Source organism: Protobothrops mucrosquamatus, unplaced genomic scaffold (assembly GCF_001527695.2).
Source record: "Protobothrops mucrosquamatus isolate PMUCROS unplaced genomic scaffold, P.Mucros_1.0 scaffold_11, whole genome shotgun sequence".
NCBI lineage: Eukaryota > Metazoa > Chordata > Lepidosauria > Squamata > Viperidae > Protobothrops > Protobothrops mucrosquamatus.
In genome coordinates, this window is record NW_015386087.1 from 1849502 (window position 1) to 1867537 (window position 18036).

At 38.4% G+C, this 18036-nt stretch overlaps 1 protein-coding gene across 3 annotated transcripts in view; it reads right to left on the reverse strand.

The window, feature by feature from the left end:
- Positions 1–16492, reverse strand: part of SS18 (SS18 subunit of BAF chromatin remodeling complex) — a 32410-nt gene extending 15918 nt beyond the window's left edge. For all 3 annotated transcript variants that reach the window (XM_015822426.1, XM_015822352.1, XM_015822280.1), the window contains exons 1-4: positions 16278–16492; positions 11242–11318; positions 6087–6171; positions 1464–1617 (exon numbers count right to left, since the gene is read on the reverse strand). In XM_015822426.1, the coding sequence (XP_015677912.1) occupies positions 1464–1617; positions 6087–6171; positions 11242–11318; positions 16278–16346 (385 nt within the window). In that variant the 5' untranslated portion in view covers positions 16347–16492. The remainder of the gene's footprint in view (positions 1–1463; positions 1618–6086; positions 6172–11241; positions 11319–16277) is intronic.
- Positions 16493–18036: the final 1544 nt, after the last annotated feature.

The following is an 18036-nucleotide window of genomic DNA, read 5'->3' on the forward strand; positions in this document are numbered from 1 at the left end:
AAGACTACCTGTCTTTCTGCCTGACAATTAAAAGTATCATTAAATCAATCTAGGACTAGAAATTTAACAAAAAATGAATATGATAATCAATAATTCACTAGGTTTTTCTTGGATTGCATCCCTTTACAAAGTGATAATATTGCAAGCAAACAAGAATAACAGAAAGCAATGCAAAAATATCTTAAAGTTTTGAAGGTATGATTTCAGATACATTTTTATACTATGCATGTCATCTTATAATTGATAAAACTTATAATTGGTAAAAACTAAGCAACTATAACTATATAAATGACTATATAGAATAACTTAAATTAGCTGCTTGGTTGACATGACAAACACACAGCTTTTCTTGATTCTACATCTGTTTCTTGGCTGCACAAAGATTAAAGTTACAGGAACCCTATTTTTCTGTGCATGTGTTCTAAATTGGATGTACACATATTTTAAAATGCTTCCTATGTTGAGACTAAAATATTCCTTTTTGGGTTGAAAAAAATGATAACTGATAGAAATCTGGGGCTTATTAGCTGGACATGAATATGAATTAATTTTTCCATATTACAAGAAATGTTAAGCCAGTTTACTCAGAAGACTCACTATGACTGAGAATTAATTCTTGTGAAGCTATGCTTAGATTTACAGCCTAGGAATTTAATTTGCTGTTGGAATTTTATAGGAATTCTGATGACAACTTTTCCCGCTTAAGGAAATAAAACAGAATTAAGAGCATGGTGATATGAAACAACTAAAACAAATATGATAAAAGAACAATTTTAGAAGAAACTAAAAAAACAAAAACCAAACTCAATACAGCATTTTAATAAATATCCTAAGAAACTGTCTTTCAACAAAGAAAGATTCTACCTTGTTGGAAAATGTATGCTTAAAAAGCAAATTTGTCTATAGGTATAGTAAAACATAGAATGCTATGAAAAAACACCAATAGCTTATAACTTTTTATTGTTAAAAACTGTTTTAAGGTCTGAAATAATTCTTCTAAGATATTTTTCATGTGAACTCCACAAGGAATAGCTCATCATTTCCATCTGTTTTGTCATGCAGAAGATTAGCAGAAATATAACTTAGAAAGATAATCAAAATTTTACTAAGTTCATTTCATTTATCAAACTAATTTAACAGTAATTATTTTAAATAATTTATTCCAATGAGAATGCATTCATCCATAAGTCAGTATCTTTCTTTGGCAAGCCTTCTAATGAAGCTATACTGTATGGTTTCAGACACACTAAATTTAGCTGGTTCTGTTCAAAGGAATGCCCAGGGGCAGTCTGATAAACATAGAATACAGGTCACGTAACTCTGTAACTAACAAACTCTAAGAGAACTTGTACTCAAGAGCATTCAAAGTACTTTTGTCATCAACAATCTTCAATCCCTTGAGCACACATGTTGTTTCAGTTGCTGAGCAACCTGGTGTTAATATCTCTAGAAAAAAAACTTACCAGGCATCTGGCCGTTCATCTGGTTTTGCATGTGTGGAGCGGGAGGGCCCCCACCTACCATACCATCTGAACTCATATTGTGAGAACGTGGAGGTGGGGGAGGGCCACTCTGATTCATTCCTCCAGGACCTACTGGCATATTCTGTGTGGGTGGCTGAAAATAATTTAATAAAAAAGCAGGTTATACAACAAATATACAGCATGTCTTCATATACATATCTACAACTATATCATAGTCCTTGTTTTTTTAACCTACTTAATCTTCTATTCTGTTTTACATGGCTTTGAAGAACAGTGCTATGTTTCTGAATGACAATTCACTCAATGATGATTTAACTGATAGCTTCAATCATTGTGTCTCCTTTTTATTAAATATGCTGCAAGGGATCAAAGACTGATCTTTTTATTTATCAAATTTATAGAGCCACCTGACTCCATAATGACTCTGGTTGCATACAATAAAGAATGAATGAATGATGCCATCTGGATAAAAAGCATACTACTTAGCATACACATTCACCTACCCTAACCCAAGGCCTGAAGAAAACACCATGATCTTAAAGATTGAATAAGGGCAGGTTAGGAGCTGTACAAATCTTGGGGGGAAGGGGAGAGGGAGGGAGGGAGATGTTCCAGAAGGCAGGTGCTGTGACAAAGACTCACTTCCTGGCTCCTGTCAGATGATACTACTACATGCCAACTCTGTCTATTTCTGCAGGATAGGAAAAAACTACCATAGACAGATGGCCTATCGGATAGCCCGACACTATGCCACTGAACCATACATAAAAAAGAATACTTCTAGTCAGCTTCTGTTTTATTACAAGCTCACTACTACCAGTTGTTTCAGGTCCAACATCAAATCCCTGGCAACAGCCTTTCTTGGTATCAGATTAAAGAACTAACAAGAGAAAAGTTGAGTAACTCTGAAAGCTTACACAATCAAACAAAACCTGTCAGATACAGTAAATTCTATTCTACGAGAGTTTAATGTAGAGAGATAAATTTTAGGAATTAAAAATTTGGTTAAGAACTTCACCTGGTGATAAACTTCCAAAGCCCAAACCAACTTTCCATAAATATCTCTCCCATATGAGAGGAAAGACTTTATAGTTAAAAAGCATAAATGAAGTTGTTAAATAAGAGAGGATGATTTCTTAAGTGATATATTTGTAAATGATAAACTGTCACATTCATACTATCTTATAGGTTATCAATAGCTGATCTAATATCTTATTAGTATTAAAAATGAGAATTTACCACATCAATTAGCCCTAGTTTTGGGTGAGACACACACCTAAAAAAATCAAGCTCAGACGGGAGTGGAGGTGTGGATCTGCCCCACTTGCCCCACACCCACTTACCTTGCAGCTAGGCCTCTCCTCACCGGCCCACTTCTTCTGCAGCATCTTCTGGAGCCAGGCCTGCATTTCTCAGTCACAAGCCTTTCCAGAAGGCCTGTGCTGCCAAGAACCGAGCTATGGATTGAATCCATAGCTGGGTTCTGCAAGACCTTTGCAGCCGAAGACCGAGCTATGGATTGAATCCATAGCTCAGTACTCGGCTGCATAGGCCTTCTGGAAAGGCCTGACTGCAAAATTCAGGCCGGAATGCAGCTGCAGAATGAAGCTGCTCCTTCAGCCCCAGAAGAAGTGGACTGCTGGGCGGGGCTGTCGGTGGTGGAGGTGAGTATAAAAGACAACCCTCCCAAAAAAACAAATAAGACCTGGTGCCTCTTTTGGAGGCAAAAAAATAATAATAATAAGCCCCGGTCTTATTTTCAGGGAAACACGGTAGTATATCTCCTGATTGCTGAAGATGACATTGACAAGAAAAGAGTACATAATAGCAATATCCTGGCATAACGGTGAGGGCAGTATTCTCCTGCCCTCTGGAATGACCTACCCCCCGACCTACGTACAGTTGCGGACCTGCGCCTTTTTCGCCGAGCCCTGAAGGCCCATCTATTCCGTGCGGCCGGCCTGGCGTAGCTTGATTATGTTTCAGTGGGGGTTTTTTACGGGTGTGTTTTTAGAACAGGCCCGTTATTTAATTCGATTTTAAAACAAACTATTTATTACCGTGGTTTTTAGTATCGCCTGTTCACCGCCCTGAGTCCTGCAAGGGAGATAGGGCGGTATATAAATTTAATAAATAAATAAATAAATAAATACCATACAGAGCACCCAAACACTGTTTTTGAGGAAATTCATCTACTTTGTAATGTTTCCTAAAAGGAAGTAATCTCCACTAAACTGTACACTGCAATGTTTTCCAACAGAATCTCTGTTATGAGAGCCACAGAGTCTCTAATAGAGTATACAATGGTGCTACCAAGGTCATCTATCCTTCTGAAATTTTTGTAAAAACATGGGAGTGCAGTTACTGCTGTTGTTTCTGTAATAGATTTTATTAGCTTAGCCCAGGAGGCCAGATGTATTTCTAACCAAATGATCAGGCATGACACATTTCTCTGGGGAACCTTCAATTTCGTATTTTCCTAGTAGCTGATATAGGCCTTTATAGCAACGTGGTCTGTCTGCTTCCCAGGCGCACATAGCGGCAAGCATACTTCTCTCAGTTCTAGCCAATTAATGGGCAATGTCAGTGTGTATGGGAACCATCAAACTAGGGACAAGCAGTTCATCAGATGGATTTGACCTCCGAGTGACTCTCTGAGCAGGAGTCCCCTTGGCAGATTGTTTAGTCACCCTCTCTAGAATGAATCTTTATGCTTAAGAATGCCCTATTGATGATCTGATCATAAAATGGCAGGAAGATCCACTAAAGTGATATGGAATGAAAACAGGCCTAGAATACTGCAATCTACAGTTCAATAAACCTTCTCTATGCAGCCTTGCTATCAGAAGTTGCTTCTCAGCTATCAGAACCTCTTTTACAACATTCTGGAGCAGTATAATCATTTAGAAAATGATAGTCTGATTTTAGAAACCAAAGAGAGTAAAGATTCAAAGCAGAAGGGAAAAAATGTAAGCTGGTTCTGACCTAACACTGGGATTTAAAAAATAATACGAAACATTATAATACTGAAAGTTTAAAGGAGATACTTGAAAAATGGAGCCTGAAATTAGTAACTACAGTATCAACACGGTCAGTAATAATGTCTGCTTGTAAGAATTAGCCTATGTCCAAAAATGTTAATGAAAATGGAGAAAAAAAATTATCTGACAATACAAAGTACCAAAAGTGGAAATACAAATGACAGGCTAGGAGAATGATTGTCCTACTGTAGGACACCATACAAAAGAAACTTGGTTGAAGTTTCAAAAATTAAAAAAAGACCAATGGTAAACCAATATTAAGACTACTAGAAATAAAGGTAAGAACAGGCACCACTGACAAAAGAAGAACCTGCACAAAGGTTTAGTTGGGTACAGTTGCCACCTGTTAGGGTAGTAGCTGCGAATCCGAAATTCCAAGAATTCTAGAATGTGCACTAGGTTCACATGGGGAATTTCTGGAACCAGAGGTTCAAACAAATAAAGCTACTTGGCCTACTCAGGACTGAGTCTTCCAGGCACTAGGTCATGACGTTTAACAACACTTGGTCTCTCTGAGATCAGGATGAATCATCTGCATATGATGATATCTGACCTTACCAGATCCTCAGGAAAATCTCCAAACGCCCTCTGAAACCCAAATGAGGCAGGCAAATCAAACAGCCACTTTTTCCCCATTACATGGGAGTGGCACTAGCTAGTCAAATAGCAACCTGAGAGTATCAGACCATGGCAATGAATTTTGAAAAACCAATAACAATGTTCTTCAAAGCCACAGCACTTTGCAACTGCCCCAAAACAAAAATGGAAAAATCCTGTAATACAGATGAATTCATTCTACTCTGCTCTAAAGCAGCCTTAAATGGTAAAACATATATTTAAACTGCAAAGTCTTGGTTATTGTTCGAAATGGACCTGACAGAAAGGACACTAGTCTTTATATTTCACTGTGATCACAGCCCAGAAATATAGACAGTAGAAATCTATCCAGAGATAATGTTGTTAAAAAGGATTGCTTTCATATAAATTGGGTTCAAACATTGCATTACAATATAAGTTATATATTTCTTTGAATTAGCAGAGTGACACTTTCTGTATTTCTGTTTTCTAACACATTTTCTCTACACTGAACTAGTTTTATATACCTTTGGAAATATCTCAGTACATTTTATTAAAATAATGTTCACAGACTTCCACATAAAATGTTTCTCATAGAAGGTAATCATTAAGTAATTCCAAACATTCAAAATGTTTGATTTTAAGATATGACCACAAAAATATTTTAATAAAAACAAAAGTTCTGATTGAGTTCATAAAATAACTGAATAAGAACTACTTGAATGTTCATGAGGTAACATGGAATTAAAAAATTCCAAATGAAAAAAATGATAAGGACCTAAAACAAAGATGGATATAATGCTCAAAGATATATATCTAAATATGCATGAGGTTTAATAATATAATTCTACATTTAAAAAATTATAGTTGTAAAATACAATACTCAAAGAGTTATACATATTAAACCATATATGCATTATAGCACTTTTCTGTGCAATATATCTTTGTTTCTCAGAGAATACAATTGTTTTTGCATGGTACTTACTGGTGGCAACATAGACTGCATATTTTGATTGGAGTCTGCTATTGTGGCTAAGTAGACCAAATTTGTATGCAACAAGTGCTGGTACCTAATTGTAAACAAAAAAAATTAAAATTAAAAAAAATTCCCATATGATCATTTTCCACTAACATATAAGTTATAATATTTGTATACTTCTATAATTTTCAACTGTATAATTGGAAAAAAGTACTGCAATGATAAAATGATATTTCAAGAATTACTATCAATAAGGTAAATTGCAGGGTAATAGATCATTTTTGCTATTATTACTGGTACAGCTTATTTCAAAGTACGGTCTTTCACATTTAAATCACTCACTACCAGCCTTGAGGTCAATCATAATATCTTTTTGTTCAAAAGATTGAGAAGTATGGTTGACAAACATACCTAAACCATAGGACAAATGTTGGAGGGAATAAACCAAGTATATAGTATGTGAGTATATCATAGTGGCAAAAATTCATGGCTTGTAAACCACAGTTTGGGTTTTCTCATCCAAGCCGTAAACAAAAGACATTTTGGCTTAATATTATGTTGATTTTGAATACACGTAGTTCTCAACTTACAACAATTGAGCCGAGAATTTATGTTGTTAAGTGAGAAATTTGATAAATGAATTTTGCCCCATTTTACGACTTTTCTTGCCACATTTGTTAAGTGAATCACTGCAGTTGTTAAATTAGAAATATGGTTAAGTGAATCTGGCTTCCCTATTGACTTTGCTTGTCAGAAGGTCGCAAAAAGGGGATCACATGATCCTGGGACACTGCAATTGACATAAATATGAACCAGCTATCAAGTATCCGAATGTAAATTCTATGATCATGGGGATGCTACAACGGTCATTAAGTGTGAAAAATGGTCATAAGTCACTTTTTTCAGTGCCGTGTAACTTCGAACGATCACTAATTGAACTGTTGTTAAGTCAAGGACTACTGTAATGAGAGCCTATCAGGTAGCCTTTTCCCAATGAGCTCCTTCGTAATAAGCTCATCCTAACTTCAATCCCAGAAATCCCAAACATATGGACGTTGATGAGACTTCTGAGAGTTGAAATTCACACTACTTGGAAGTACCAGTATGCTACCATTATGAAAAGCCAAATTTGAGAAGGAATATAATGAAGCCTCTTCATCCGTATTCTTTTTAGAACATTCAGCCAAGGTCTGTTCGGCTTTCCTAAGCTTTTAGAGCAGGGGTGTCAAACTCAATTTCATTGAGGGACGCATCAGCATTATGGTTGCCCTCAAAGGGCTAGATGAGCATGGCTGCGTGGTCATACCCGGGTCGCCACAACTTGGTGGGCATAGCTGGGAGAACATGGCCAGCTAGACGTGGCTCACTTGGTGCGGCAGACTCAGCATGGCCAGGTGGACATGGCTGGGTAGGCATGGCCGGCTAAGTGCAGCTGGCTCAGCTCTGCTTACTCGGGACAGCTGGGTGGTGGTATTATTATTATTATTATTATTATTATTATTATTATTATTATTATTATTATTATTATTATTATTATTATTATTATTTTGGAAGGGACCTTGGAGGTCATCTAGTCCAACCCCCTGCTCAGGCAGGAAACCCTATACCATTTCAGACAAATGGCTGTCCAGTCTCTTCTTAAAAACTTCCAGTGTTGGAGCATTCACAGCTTCTGGAGGCAGGTTCTTCCACTGGTTAATTGTTCTAACTGTCAGGAAGTTTCTCCTTAGTTCTAGGTTGCTTCTCTCTTTGGTTGGTTTCCATCCGTTGCTTCTTGTCCTGCCTTCAGGTGCTTTGTGGCAACCCCTGAGATATTGAAACACTGCTATCATGTCACCACTCGTCCTTCTCTTCATTAAACTAGACATAACCAATTACAGCAACCATTCCTCCAGTCCCCTGATCATCTTTATTGCTCTTCTCTGTACTCTTTCTAGAGTCTCAACATCTTTTTTACATTGTGGTGACCAAAACTGGATGCAGTATTCTAAGTGTGGCCTTACCAAGGCATTGTAAAGTGGTATTAACACTTCACGTGATCTTGACTCTATCCCTCTGTTAATGCAGCCTAGCACTGTGTTGGCTTTTTTGGCAGCTGCAGCACACTGCTGGCTCATATTTAAGTGTTTGTCCACTAGGACTCTGAGATGTCTCTTGCAGTTACTACTATTGAGCAAGGTACCCCCTATACTAAACCTGTACATTTGGTTTTTCTTGCCTAAATATAGAACCTGACTTTTTTCACCATTGAATTTCATTTTGTTAGATAGCGCCCAATGTTCAAGTCTGTCAAGATCCTTCTGTATCTTAAGTCTATCTTCTGGAGTGTTGGCTATTCCTGCCAGCTTGGTGTCATCTGAAAATTTGATGAGTATCCCCTCATCCAAATCATTGATGAAGATGTTGAAGAGCACTGGGCCCAGAACAGAGTCCTGGGGCACCCACTACACACTTCCTTCCATGTAGATCCAGTTGCATTGAGGACCACACACTGAGTACGGCCGATCAGCCAGCTATGAATCCATCTGGTGGTGATGCTGTCTAACCCACATTTTTCTATCTTATCAAGTAGTAGGTTGTGGTCTACTTTATCAAATACCTTACTGAAGTCCAAGTAAATTATATCCACAGCATTCCTCTGGTCCACTAATTTTGTCACCTTGCCAAAGAATGCAATAAGATTTGTCTGGCGTGGTCTGTTTTTGACAAACCCACGTTGGCTTTTAGTAATTACTTTGTTTGCCTCTAGGTGTTCGCTGATTCGTTGTTTGATTATCTTTTCCAGAATCTTCCCAGGTATTGAGGTCAGGCTGATAGGTCGGTAGTTTCCTGGATCCATTTTTCCCCCTTTTTTGAAAACGGAAATTACATCAGCTCTTTTCCAGTCCTCTGGTACTTCCCCATTGCTCCAGGATCTCTGAAAGATATAGTTCAGTGGTTCTGACATCACATCTGCCAATTTCTTCAGAACCTTGGGGTGTAATCCATCTGGTCCTGGTGATTTGAACTCATCTAGGATAGACAGGTGCTCACTTACCATTTTCTTGCCTATCTTGTGTTTCTAATCTGTTTTTTAAGGTACTGTTTTTTCCCTTTGTGTAAAGAGAGAGGCAAAAAACGAATTAAGTAGTTCTGCTTTCTCCCTATTGCTTGTCACCTTCTTGCCACTTTCTCCCACTAATGGACCAATCATTTCCTTAACTTTTTTCTTATTTTTTTACATGTTGGCAGTTTGGGGAGGCGAGGAGTTTCTGCAACACCAAGTTGTCCCCATGTCAAGTTAGCCGGTGTGGCTTGTTCTATGCCCACCCAGCGGGCACAGTGAGGCCGACAGCTGCACCTACCCGACCATGCCTACCCAGCCACGCCCAACTGGCCACTGTGTCATAGACCAGTGATGGCGAACCTTTTAGAGACCGAGTGCCCAAACTGCAACCCAAAACCCACTTATGCATCGTCAGGTGCCGGGTGGGTGTGGCCCATTGGGTGGGTGTGGCCCACTGCGTGGGCGTGGCTGCGGTGGTAACAGCAGGCTGGGCGGGACTAAAAAGTTCAATCAATCAATTTCAACTTTGCAAGTTTTTTTTTCCCCGCGAGAAGTTGAAATTGACTGATTGATTGAACCTTTTTTTTAAAACATGGTGGGGCGAAGGCCTAAAGCGAAAAGGTTTTATAAAACCCAGCTGAAGGCCTAGGACTGGGGCGACGGCGCGCGTGCCCACAGAGAGGGCCCTGAGTGCCACCTCTGGCACCCGTGCCATAGGTTCGCCACCACTGTCATAGACCTATGCCTGCCTGCGGCTACCACTGCCGCACAGCTCATGTTGGAGTGGCTCCTGCTGCCCATCCTCTGCTAGCACTGCTGCCACTGATAAGACACCCAAAGCAGTGAGGAGGTAACTATTCAATCACCTCCTCCTCCTAGTCTGCTTGCAGGCCAGATCTAAACACATCACTGATTGGATCTGGCCTGCCATTATAGAGGAATACTTTTATTTTGATTTGCCTATTGAACCATTCTTCTTCATACTTCCATGTTACAAAACCAATTTTGTACAAACAAGTTGCCCCAAATATATTATTGCCAACAGCTTGTATAATTACTGTGTACAGATAGTCCTTCATTTACAACCATTCATTTAATGACTGTTTGAAGCTACGACGGCACTGAAAAAATGATTTATGACCGTTTTCACACTTATGACTGTTGTAGCATCCCTGTGGTCACGTGGTCAAAATTCAAAAACTTGGCAACTGGTATGTATTTCTGACAATTACACTGTCCCGGGATCAATGTGATTGCTATTTGTAATTTTCCCAGCCGGCTTCCGACAAGCAAAGTCAATGGGAGAAACCCAGATTCATTTAATGATTGAATGGTTCATATGACAACTTCGGTGATTTACTTAACATCTATAGCAAGAACGGTAGTAAAATGGAGCAAAGTTCACTTAACTGTTTTGCTTAGCAATAGAAAGTTTGGGCTCAAGTTTGGTCATAAGTTGAGGACTACCTATAATTAGAAACTGATTCATATTTTTCCAAACATCTGCTATGCACTATAGGTAGTACTTGCTTAACAGACATTTGAAGTTATGGCAGCTTCAGAAAGAAGTATAAAGCTTAATGTCCTTCTCTTGTGAAGCTCTCCACAGAGGTGGGGAGAAGAGGACCCCAAGCTCCATGCTGCTTGTATCTCTGCAGCAGAAATCTAAGCATGAACAGAGTCCCCAAATCACACCCTCTCTATAACTTTGCAGGCATGGAAAGGGACTCTGTTCACTTAACCTGTGATATCACATAACAACTGCAACAAGGAGTGCTGAAATCATAGTCATTGAGTAAAATGTCACATGGATGTCTTGCTGAATGACCGCTTCACTCAACAACCAGGACCGCAGTCCCAACTGTGGTCATTAAACAGAAACTATCTATAGCTTGGTCAACCCTTCTTATACAGCAGAAAAACTCTCTCCCAAGCTTTTTAAAACTTGAAAAAGATTGCTGTGATATACAGTAAACCAGAGAAATTTATAAAAAAAAGTTATTCAAGGAAAATAATGGCAAACTACTTCTGTGCTGTTGCCATGAAAAGTGTGTGGACATATTCATATAACCACTAGGAGTCCAGGCTGGTATATTGAAGTTAACATTAACTTACTGAGAGCATTCCAAAGTTTTGCCTTTATTCTGGTAGTCCATTATACACTGAATCAGGTGATTATTTTCATCCAACATCTGAAATAACAGAACAGATTTTTAGGATGAGATAAACTAGTACTGACTGAGCTCTAATCTATCTGATTTACCTTAAATACAGATGTTAAGACAAAGCTGAAAAAAGCAGTAGTAACTTTAGTTTGCCAACATGTTGCTTAACAACTGCATTTTAAGCCATGCACTATTTCTGAAAGTTTGGCAAAAGACGGATTACTTCCTACAGTTAATTGTGTCAAAATTGTAGCCAAGTTGAAGTTACAGTTTGTCATTTTTCCCATTCTGACACAATCATACATTCAGCTCTGCAGTATTACTTTTTACCAAAAACTTAAGTGATCAGAATGTAAGAGGGAAATAGCAGGGATGAACTCTTGCTCTGTTCCTTTGTTGTACTTCTACACCTTTGCATACAGTACAATCCTGAATGATCTTCTGTGGCACAAAAACATAAAATCAGAACTTCGGTTGCATAAGAGCCCACCCAGAGTTGATAGGGGTTGGATGGCATACAAATGCAATAAACAATAATTGTAACACTACAGATTTAATAATTGTTGATTATAAAGACAAAAAGGGTTGGACAGTAGATGGTGCAGAGCAGAAGAGAAGAAACTGGAGAAAAATCACACAATACAAAGATTCGCAAATAGAGTAAGACGACTGTGGCAAAAGAAAGCATTGGCATTGACAAAATCACTATTGATCAACTGTAAGAGACAGTTTTATTTGGAACAGTTTACAAACCTTTAATGTCATCAAACAACAGATAGGTCTCGCTAAAAATGCCAAATCTATATAAATAAAAATGTTTTGTTTGTTCAAAATCTTAAATCTCCGAAAGTTCTTCACAGATTGCTTTGAAATTTTGACACAATGTTGCATTCGAATACGCACGTGTTTTTATATACCTATATTATATAGATGTCACACCTGTGACAGGTAAAAACATGTTTTTGAAAAACAGCGCCATCTGTTGAACGTAAAAGCAACACACGCTACGATTTTACGATTCCATTTCAATGTTTCCGATTTACGATCCATTTACGATTTCCAAATTTCCAATTCTTTCTTTTCCATTTAACCAGACTGAGCCACAGCAACGCATGGCCGGGTATAGCTAGTTCAGAATAAATATCTGGCTGACTATGCAACCAACCATAATAAAACTACATAAAAAAAGACTCCCTTAGTTATAAGTTATTCCTCCCAATTCTTATAGGGCTACAGTTTTTCTTCTAGTTAATAGAAAGATATAAAAACCAAGGAACAGCCTTTCTAGATTTTTTTAACAATGAAAACTATTTCATCATACCACAGTCTCTCACACATCTAATCAATTATTTTGTATAAAAAACGACATTTCTTTCAAAGTAGGTACATTTAGCTTTGGGAGGAAAAATTAAGAATATCAGAATAGGATGAGTCAGTCATACAAAATTAGAGCACAAAAAACTTCACTTAAAGATAGTAATAATATTACTGATAATAATATTGACAATAATCATCTTATATTATCCTCCTTTGCTACTCTTAAATAAATATCTTTTGTTTCATTTGGTGAAGCACATTTCATGGCTAGGTTTCAGGAAGAAAAATCCTAAGTTCTTCAAAGGGGTATCAGTTGCAACAGACAGAACAGATTGGTTTTAATATATCTACTAAATGATATTACTTTAATTATTTAAAGCATCTTTTAATTTTTATTGGAAGTAGCTAAAAGAGTTCACAAGTGAATTAAAATTTCTTGGTTCATGCAAGGTACTTTTGTATTTTATTTGATTTAATGGAAATCAAACCAATTACTTGGCATCAATATTTCTTTTTTGAACCCTCAACATTTCACATTGATTTTAATTAAAAGTTAACCAACTTTTAGATTGAAATTATAGTCTAATGTTATAGGTAAGGACGGAAGTATAGTATCCTTCTGAATCAGCTTAGAAGATGGGGGTGGGCAGCATGGTGTTCTGGTTCACCTCTTTTCTTTCAGGTCGGTTTCACTCTGTGATGACTGGGAAGGTGAGGTCCTTCCCTCATCCCCTATTATGTGGGATACCAAAGGGTTTGGTATTTTCTCCCTTCTGTTCAGCATCTACACAAGGCTGCTAGGTGAGCCCATCTGTCATCATGTGTTGATGACAGCATGCTGATGATACCTAATTATATATTTCTACTCCTGGCAAATTAAGTGTTTGGAGGCTGTGAAGAGTCTAGATGAGGAACAACAGGCTTCAGCTGAATCCTGACAGGACTGAGTGGTTCTGGCTTTTGGGCCCAACTGTTTCCAGGACTATGCCATCTTTGCTTCTGGATGGGATTGCACTGCAGTATGCAATCTGGGAATTGACACAAGACTCACAACCAATGAACAGGTAGCAGTCATGACTAGAAGAGCTTCGGATAGCTTTGTATTTTGCACCACTTGTGCCTATTTCTTGGATTGGCAAGTTTAGAATCGCTCCAAACTGAACCACTGCAATGTGCTCTGCATGAGGTTGTCTTTGAAGAATATCCAGAAGGTTCAGCTGGCACAGAATGCAATAGCAGGACAGTTATAACTGCTCCTAGCACAGTGCATGTTACACTTCTGTGAGCTGCACTGATTGCCAGTTTACTTTCAGGTCCAATTCAAGGTGCTGGTTTTAACCTTTAAAGCTCTTCATGCCATGGGACTGGACTGAGGGATAGCCTCAGCCCAGTTATATCAGCCCTCCCTTTAGATCTGGCAGAGAAAGCATACTGTGTGTACCATCGGCCAGGTGGGTTCCAGGAAACATGCCCTCGCTGCCATGACACCCACCTGATGAACATTCTTCCCTCCAAGATTAGATTAGCTCTATCCCTTTCATATTCCTGGTTGTGTTATCAGGCCCAGAGCACCCAGGGAACTGGAGCCATGCTTCAATGGCTTCATTGCTGAGCTGGCCATTCTTATCCTCTTTTTGCCTAGATTTTGTATATTGGTTTTTATGATATTTACCTTTTAGTGTGGAGTTTTATATTTTATATATTTTTATATTTGTTGTTTTGATTGCTGATTGTTTTATGCCATCCAGAATCACTTTTTGTGAGACAGGTGACTATATGAATTTGAAGTAGTCTGAGCAGAGATCAATGACTGATCCAAGACCTCATATTTTTTAGCTTGTTTTAGCTGCTATAGTTTGTGAACAGTGTCAGTGATCTAAGCCTTCCTTTATGTTGTAACATGCACCAACAAGAATTTCACATTTTATAGTATGAGCAGCTGTAATAACCAGATTCCCAGAGCAGTTTTTCTAGTCCTACAACTACAGAAACATTTTTCAACAGCAGTTTTAAATCACAGAACTGGACAAACTCTATTAACATATTTTTCACAGCACTTAGCACAAATCACATGCTCACTTTTTAACTACATCTTTTTGTCCTATAGACAATATTCAAAGAGAAACAAAAATACACACATTATTGCCTGTTCCCTATCTTCCATCCTTTTTATATATATTGATATGTTATGGTGACTATCCTGCTTAACTTGCAACAAAAATATTTGAATATATCTTCAGATGAAAGTAGTGTAGCTCTTGAACCCCAAAGATTTAAAACTAATCTTACCTTACCTATTTAATTAAACTTTAATAATATGTCTCAGCAGGTGTAGCATCTAACTGACCTTGGTTGACCTTAAAATCCTGTACTTACAAACACTAGCTCCCTCACAGGTATTTTAGAGTCCAAAGATATATGAATGAGTATGATGCTAGCTGTTATTCTCATTACTTGTTTCACTAGTAATTGGCAAGTTAACACTAACACGCTGTCATATATGTCAGGAATGCCCCCATCAACAACCCAAAACATTACCTGCATTTCTTTTCTACTACATTTGATCTCTTTTAATTTACTTCTATTTTTTGTTTTAGATATGTGCTTATGTTTACGAAGTACACTAGTTATGGCTTGTTCCACCTTGGTTTACTCAGTAACCAACTAGCTAATTCCCAACAAAATAAACCCAAATTCATGCTTTATGGATCACAACCACTGAATTCTGAAAATGAACTAGAAACATGCAATTCTGTGAAACCATAGCCTGTCTCACTAAAATCTTTTTCTACACTTTGTTATCAGCCTTCCACCAACATGAGGTTGTATGCAAACTTCCAAAATCCACCCAGCCATTAAAAACAACTGAACTACAATACAACTAGAAGAAGCTAAGAATATTGACTTTATGCCAGGTTTCTTCAACTCTTCAACTATTCTTATTCATAGCAAGACCAAAATAAGCTATATTATTATTACAACAACTATCATATTAAATCAACAAGAGCTCCAGTCAGCTCACTATCCACGGAGGTCCCTTACAAGAGTCACAGTCGCTCTTGTAAGGGACCTCCGAGGATAGTGAGCTGACTGGAGCCCTTGTTGATTTAATATGATAGTTGCTGTAATCAAACCAAAACCTCATTTTGAGTTTGCACTGCAAGCTTAATACACAAGCAGGGGTCGCACAACAGGTTAGTTCAGGGGTAGGCAACCTCGGCTCTTTTATGACTCGTGGACTTCAACTCCCAGAATTCCTGAGCCAGCGGTGCTGGCTCAGGAATTCTGGGAGTTGAAGTCCACGAGTCATAAAAGAGCCAAGGTTGCCTACCCCTGGGTTAGTTAGACCACAACGTAGACTGTCTATCGTGTCATGAAAACACAGGCCCAAATTCTTGTTTTCAGCACACTTCGGTCCAGAGTCATGACCCAAAGCCTCGAAACGCCCAGGAAGGCGACAGTGAGGACAGAGAGAGAGAAAGAAAAGAATGAAGACTGCATCCGATATCATTGCCAGGTGGCGAGCGCCGGCCTGCAACCTATCTCCGGCTCAGCCCACGCGCAGGGAAGGACGAGGCAGAATCCCGACTCTCTCTCTCTCCCACCCCCCACCCCTCTTCTACACGGGGCGAAGCACTCGATTTCCCCAGGCTAGGCCCTACCGCCCACCTTCTGGATGGCAGCCGGCGTTATCTCGCCTTTGCCCCGCTGCCGGGGGGCTGCAAACGCCACCGACATCTTGGGTCCCGCCTGAAGACGCCTTAGCGCGCGCGGCGACTCCCTCCTCGGCGCCTCTCACACAGCGGCAGCCCAGAAAATCTCTAGAAAAGACAGGCCACTTGAAGGAGGAAGCAGTTACCCGTCGGGTCGAGCCATTTCCTGCCTTAGAAAGCGGGGAGGGGAGTGGGTGGGAGGGCCTGCTGTGTTTCACCAGATGGAATAGGGCAGCCTGGTATTTAATTCAACGCTTTGACAAATCTTTTTTTTTTTTTTAATGATTATTTTTTTCATGAGCCAAAGCATTTCTGAGAATGTTAAAATGAGCACGGTCTCCCCTACGATAATAGTACATTCCTATTACCCGACTTTCTCCGAGCTCTAGGAGCTACAACAAATGTTACAGCTTGGCAGAAAAGATAGGGGGAGGCGGGGAAGAGATGTTCATCGTAGCCTCATGTTTGTTCCCCGCTTTTCTCAACGTTGGTTCAGTCCATTCTGCTCTGGGAGAGAGTGAGTCACTCTTACCCTTTTAGATCACGAGGGGCAGAATGAAAAAAAGTTTCGTACTCAAGTACCAAAGCAATGTTTTTTTAGTTGAAATCTTGGCTGACATCTTTCTGTAAATCATATTTTTGCTACGTACTTTGGTAGATCGAGACATAATCTTGTCTTTAAAAAGGTGGAAGAAATCCTTGACTATGATTATTTTACAAAAAAAAAAAAGCCTGTAAATACATCATAACTAGTTAAAGTAGTTGGTAAAATCCTAGTTTTATAAAAACTTGCCAAAAGAACAAATAAAGCTTTTCTCTTGTTCTGTTATCAGTCAGTCTGGACCAAAAATAGCTAAGCTTTGCATTTGAACAGTAAGAATTATAAAATTTGTTTGGTACATTACTACTTCACGTAAAACTTACTAAGAAGTGGCTACTGTAGGAGTAGCTGTCTAACATAGAATCCAATTACTAGAAACAAAACAATTTTGAAAAATGAAAATTTATTTAATTACATACCTTAATTTACTGAATGTATATTAAAACGCCAACAGAAAGCTTTAGATTGACTCTATATCAGTGTATTTCAAGGTCTTAATGATCCATACCTTTTTATTAAACTTAAAAGAATATAAAATACAAATGAAAATAATGGGGAAACAGAAGGAAAAGGGGGAAGAGAGAAATGTAGGATAAATGGGAAAAAAGAATGCATTGACTTCCAACTCTTTTCAGCACAGGAGAATAAAATAATATCAAGCCTCAACTTCTTACATGCTTAATATATTCTAGCCATTTCTATAACAACAAACATCTAATCAGCAGAACCAAAATCAAAATTTCATTGTTTTTCTATCTCAAGCACAAAATCCAGAATACAGACATATTTGGATGTATTCTTCTTTTGATTACAAGAGTTAATTTGGCCATCTCTGCTAATTCCATCAGTTTTTCCAATCTTCCATTGTGGGAATTAGAATTTCTTTCCATTTTTTACGCAGCATTCTTGCTGCTGTCAACATGTATAACAACAAAGTTTCAGATTTTTTTTTCAGGTTCTTTGTCCATTAAATCTTAAAAGTCTCTGGTTTGATTTTTATATTCATTTTGAGAATCTTCTAGATTAAAATATGAAACTTACTTCAGTACAGGTAATCCTTGACTTGCAACAGTTCATTTAGTGACCACTCAAAGTTACAGTGGCACTGAAAAGA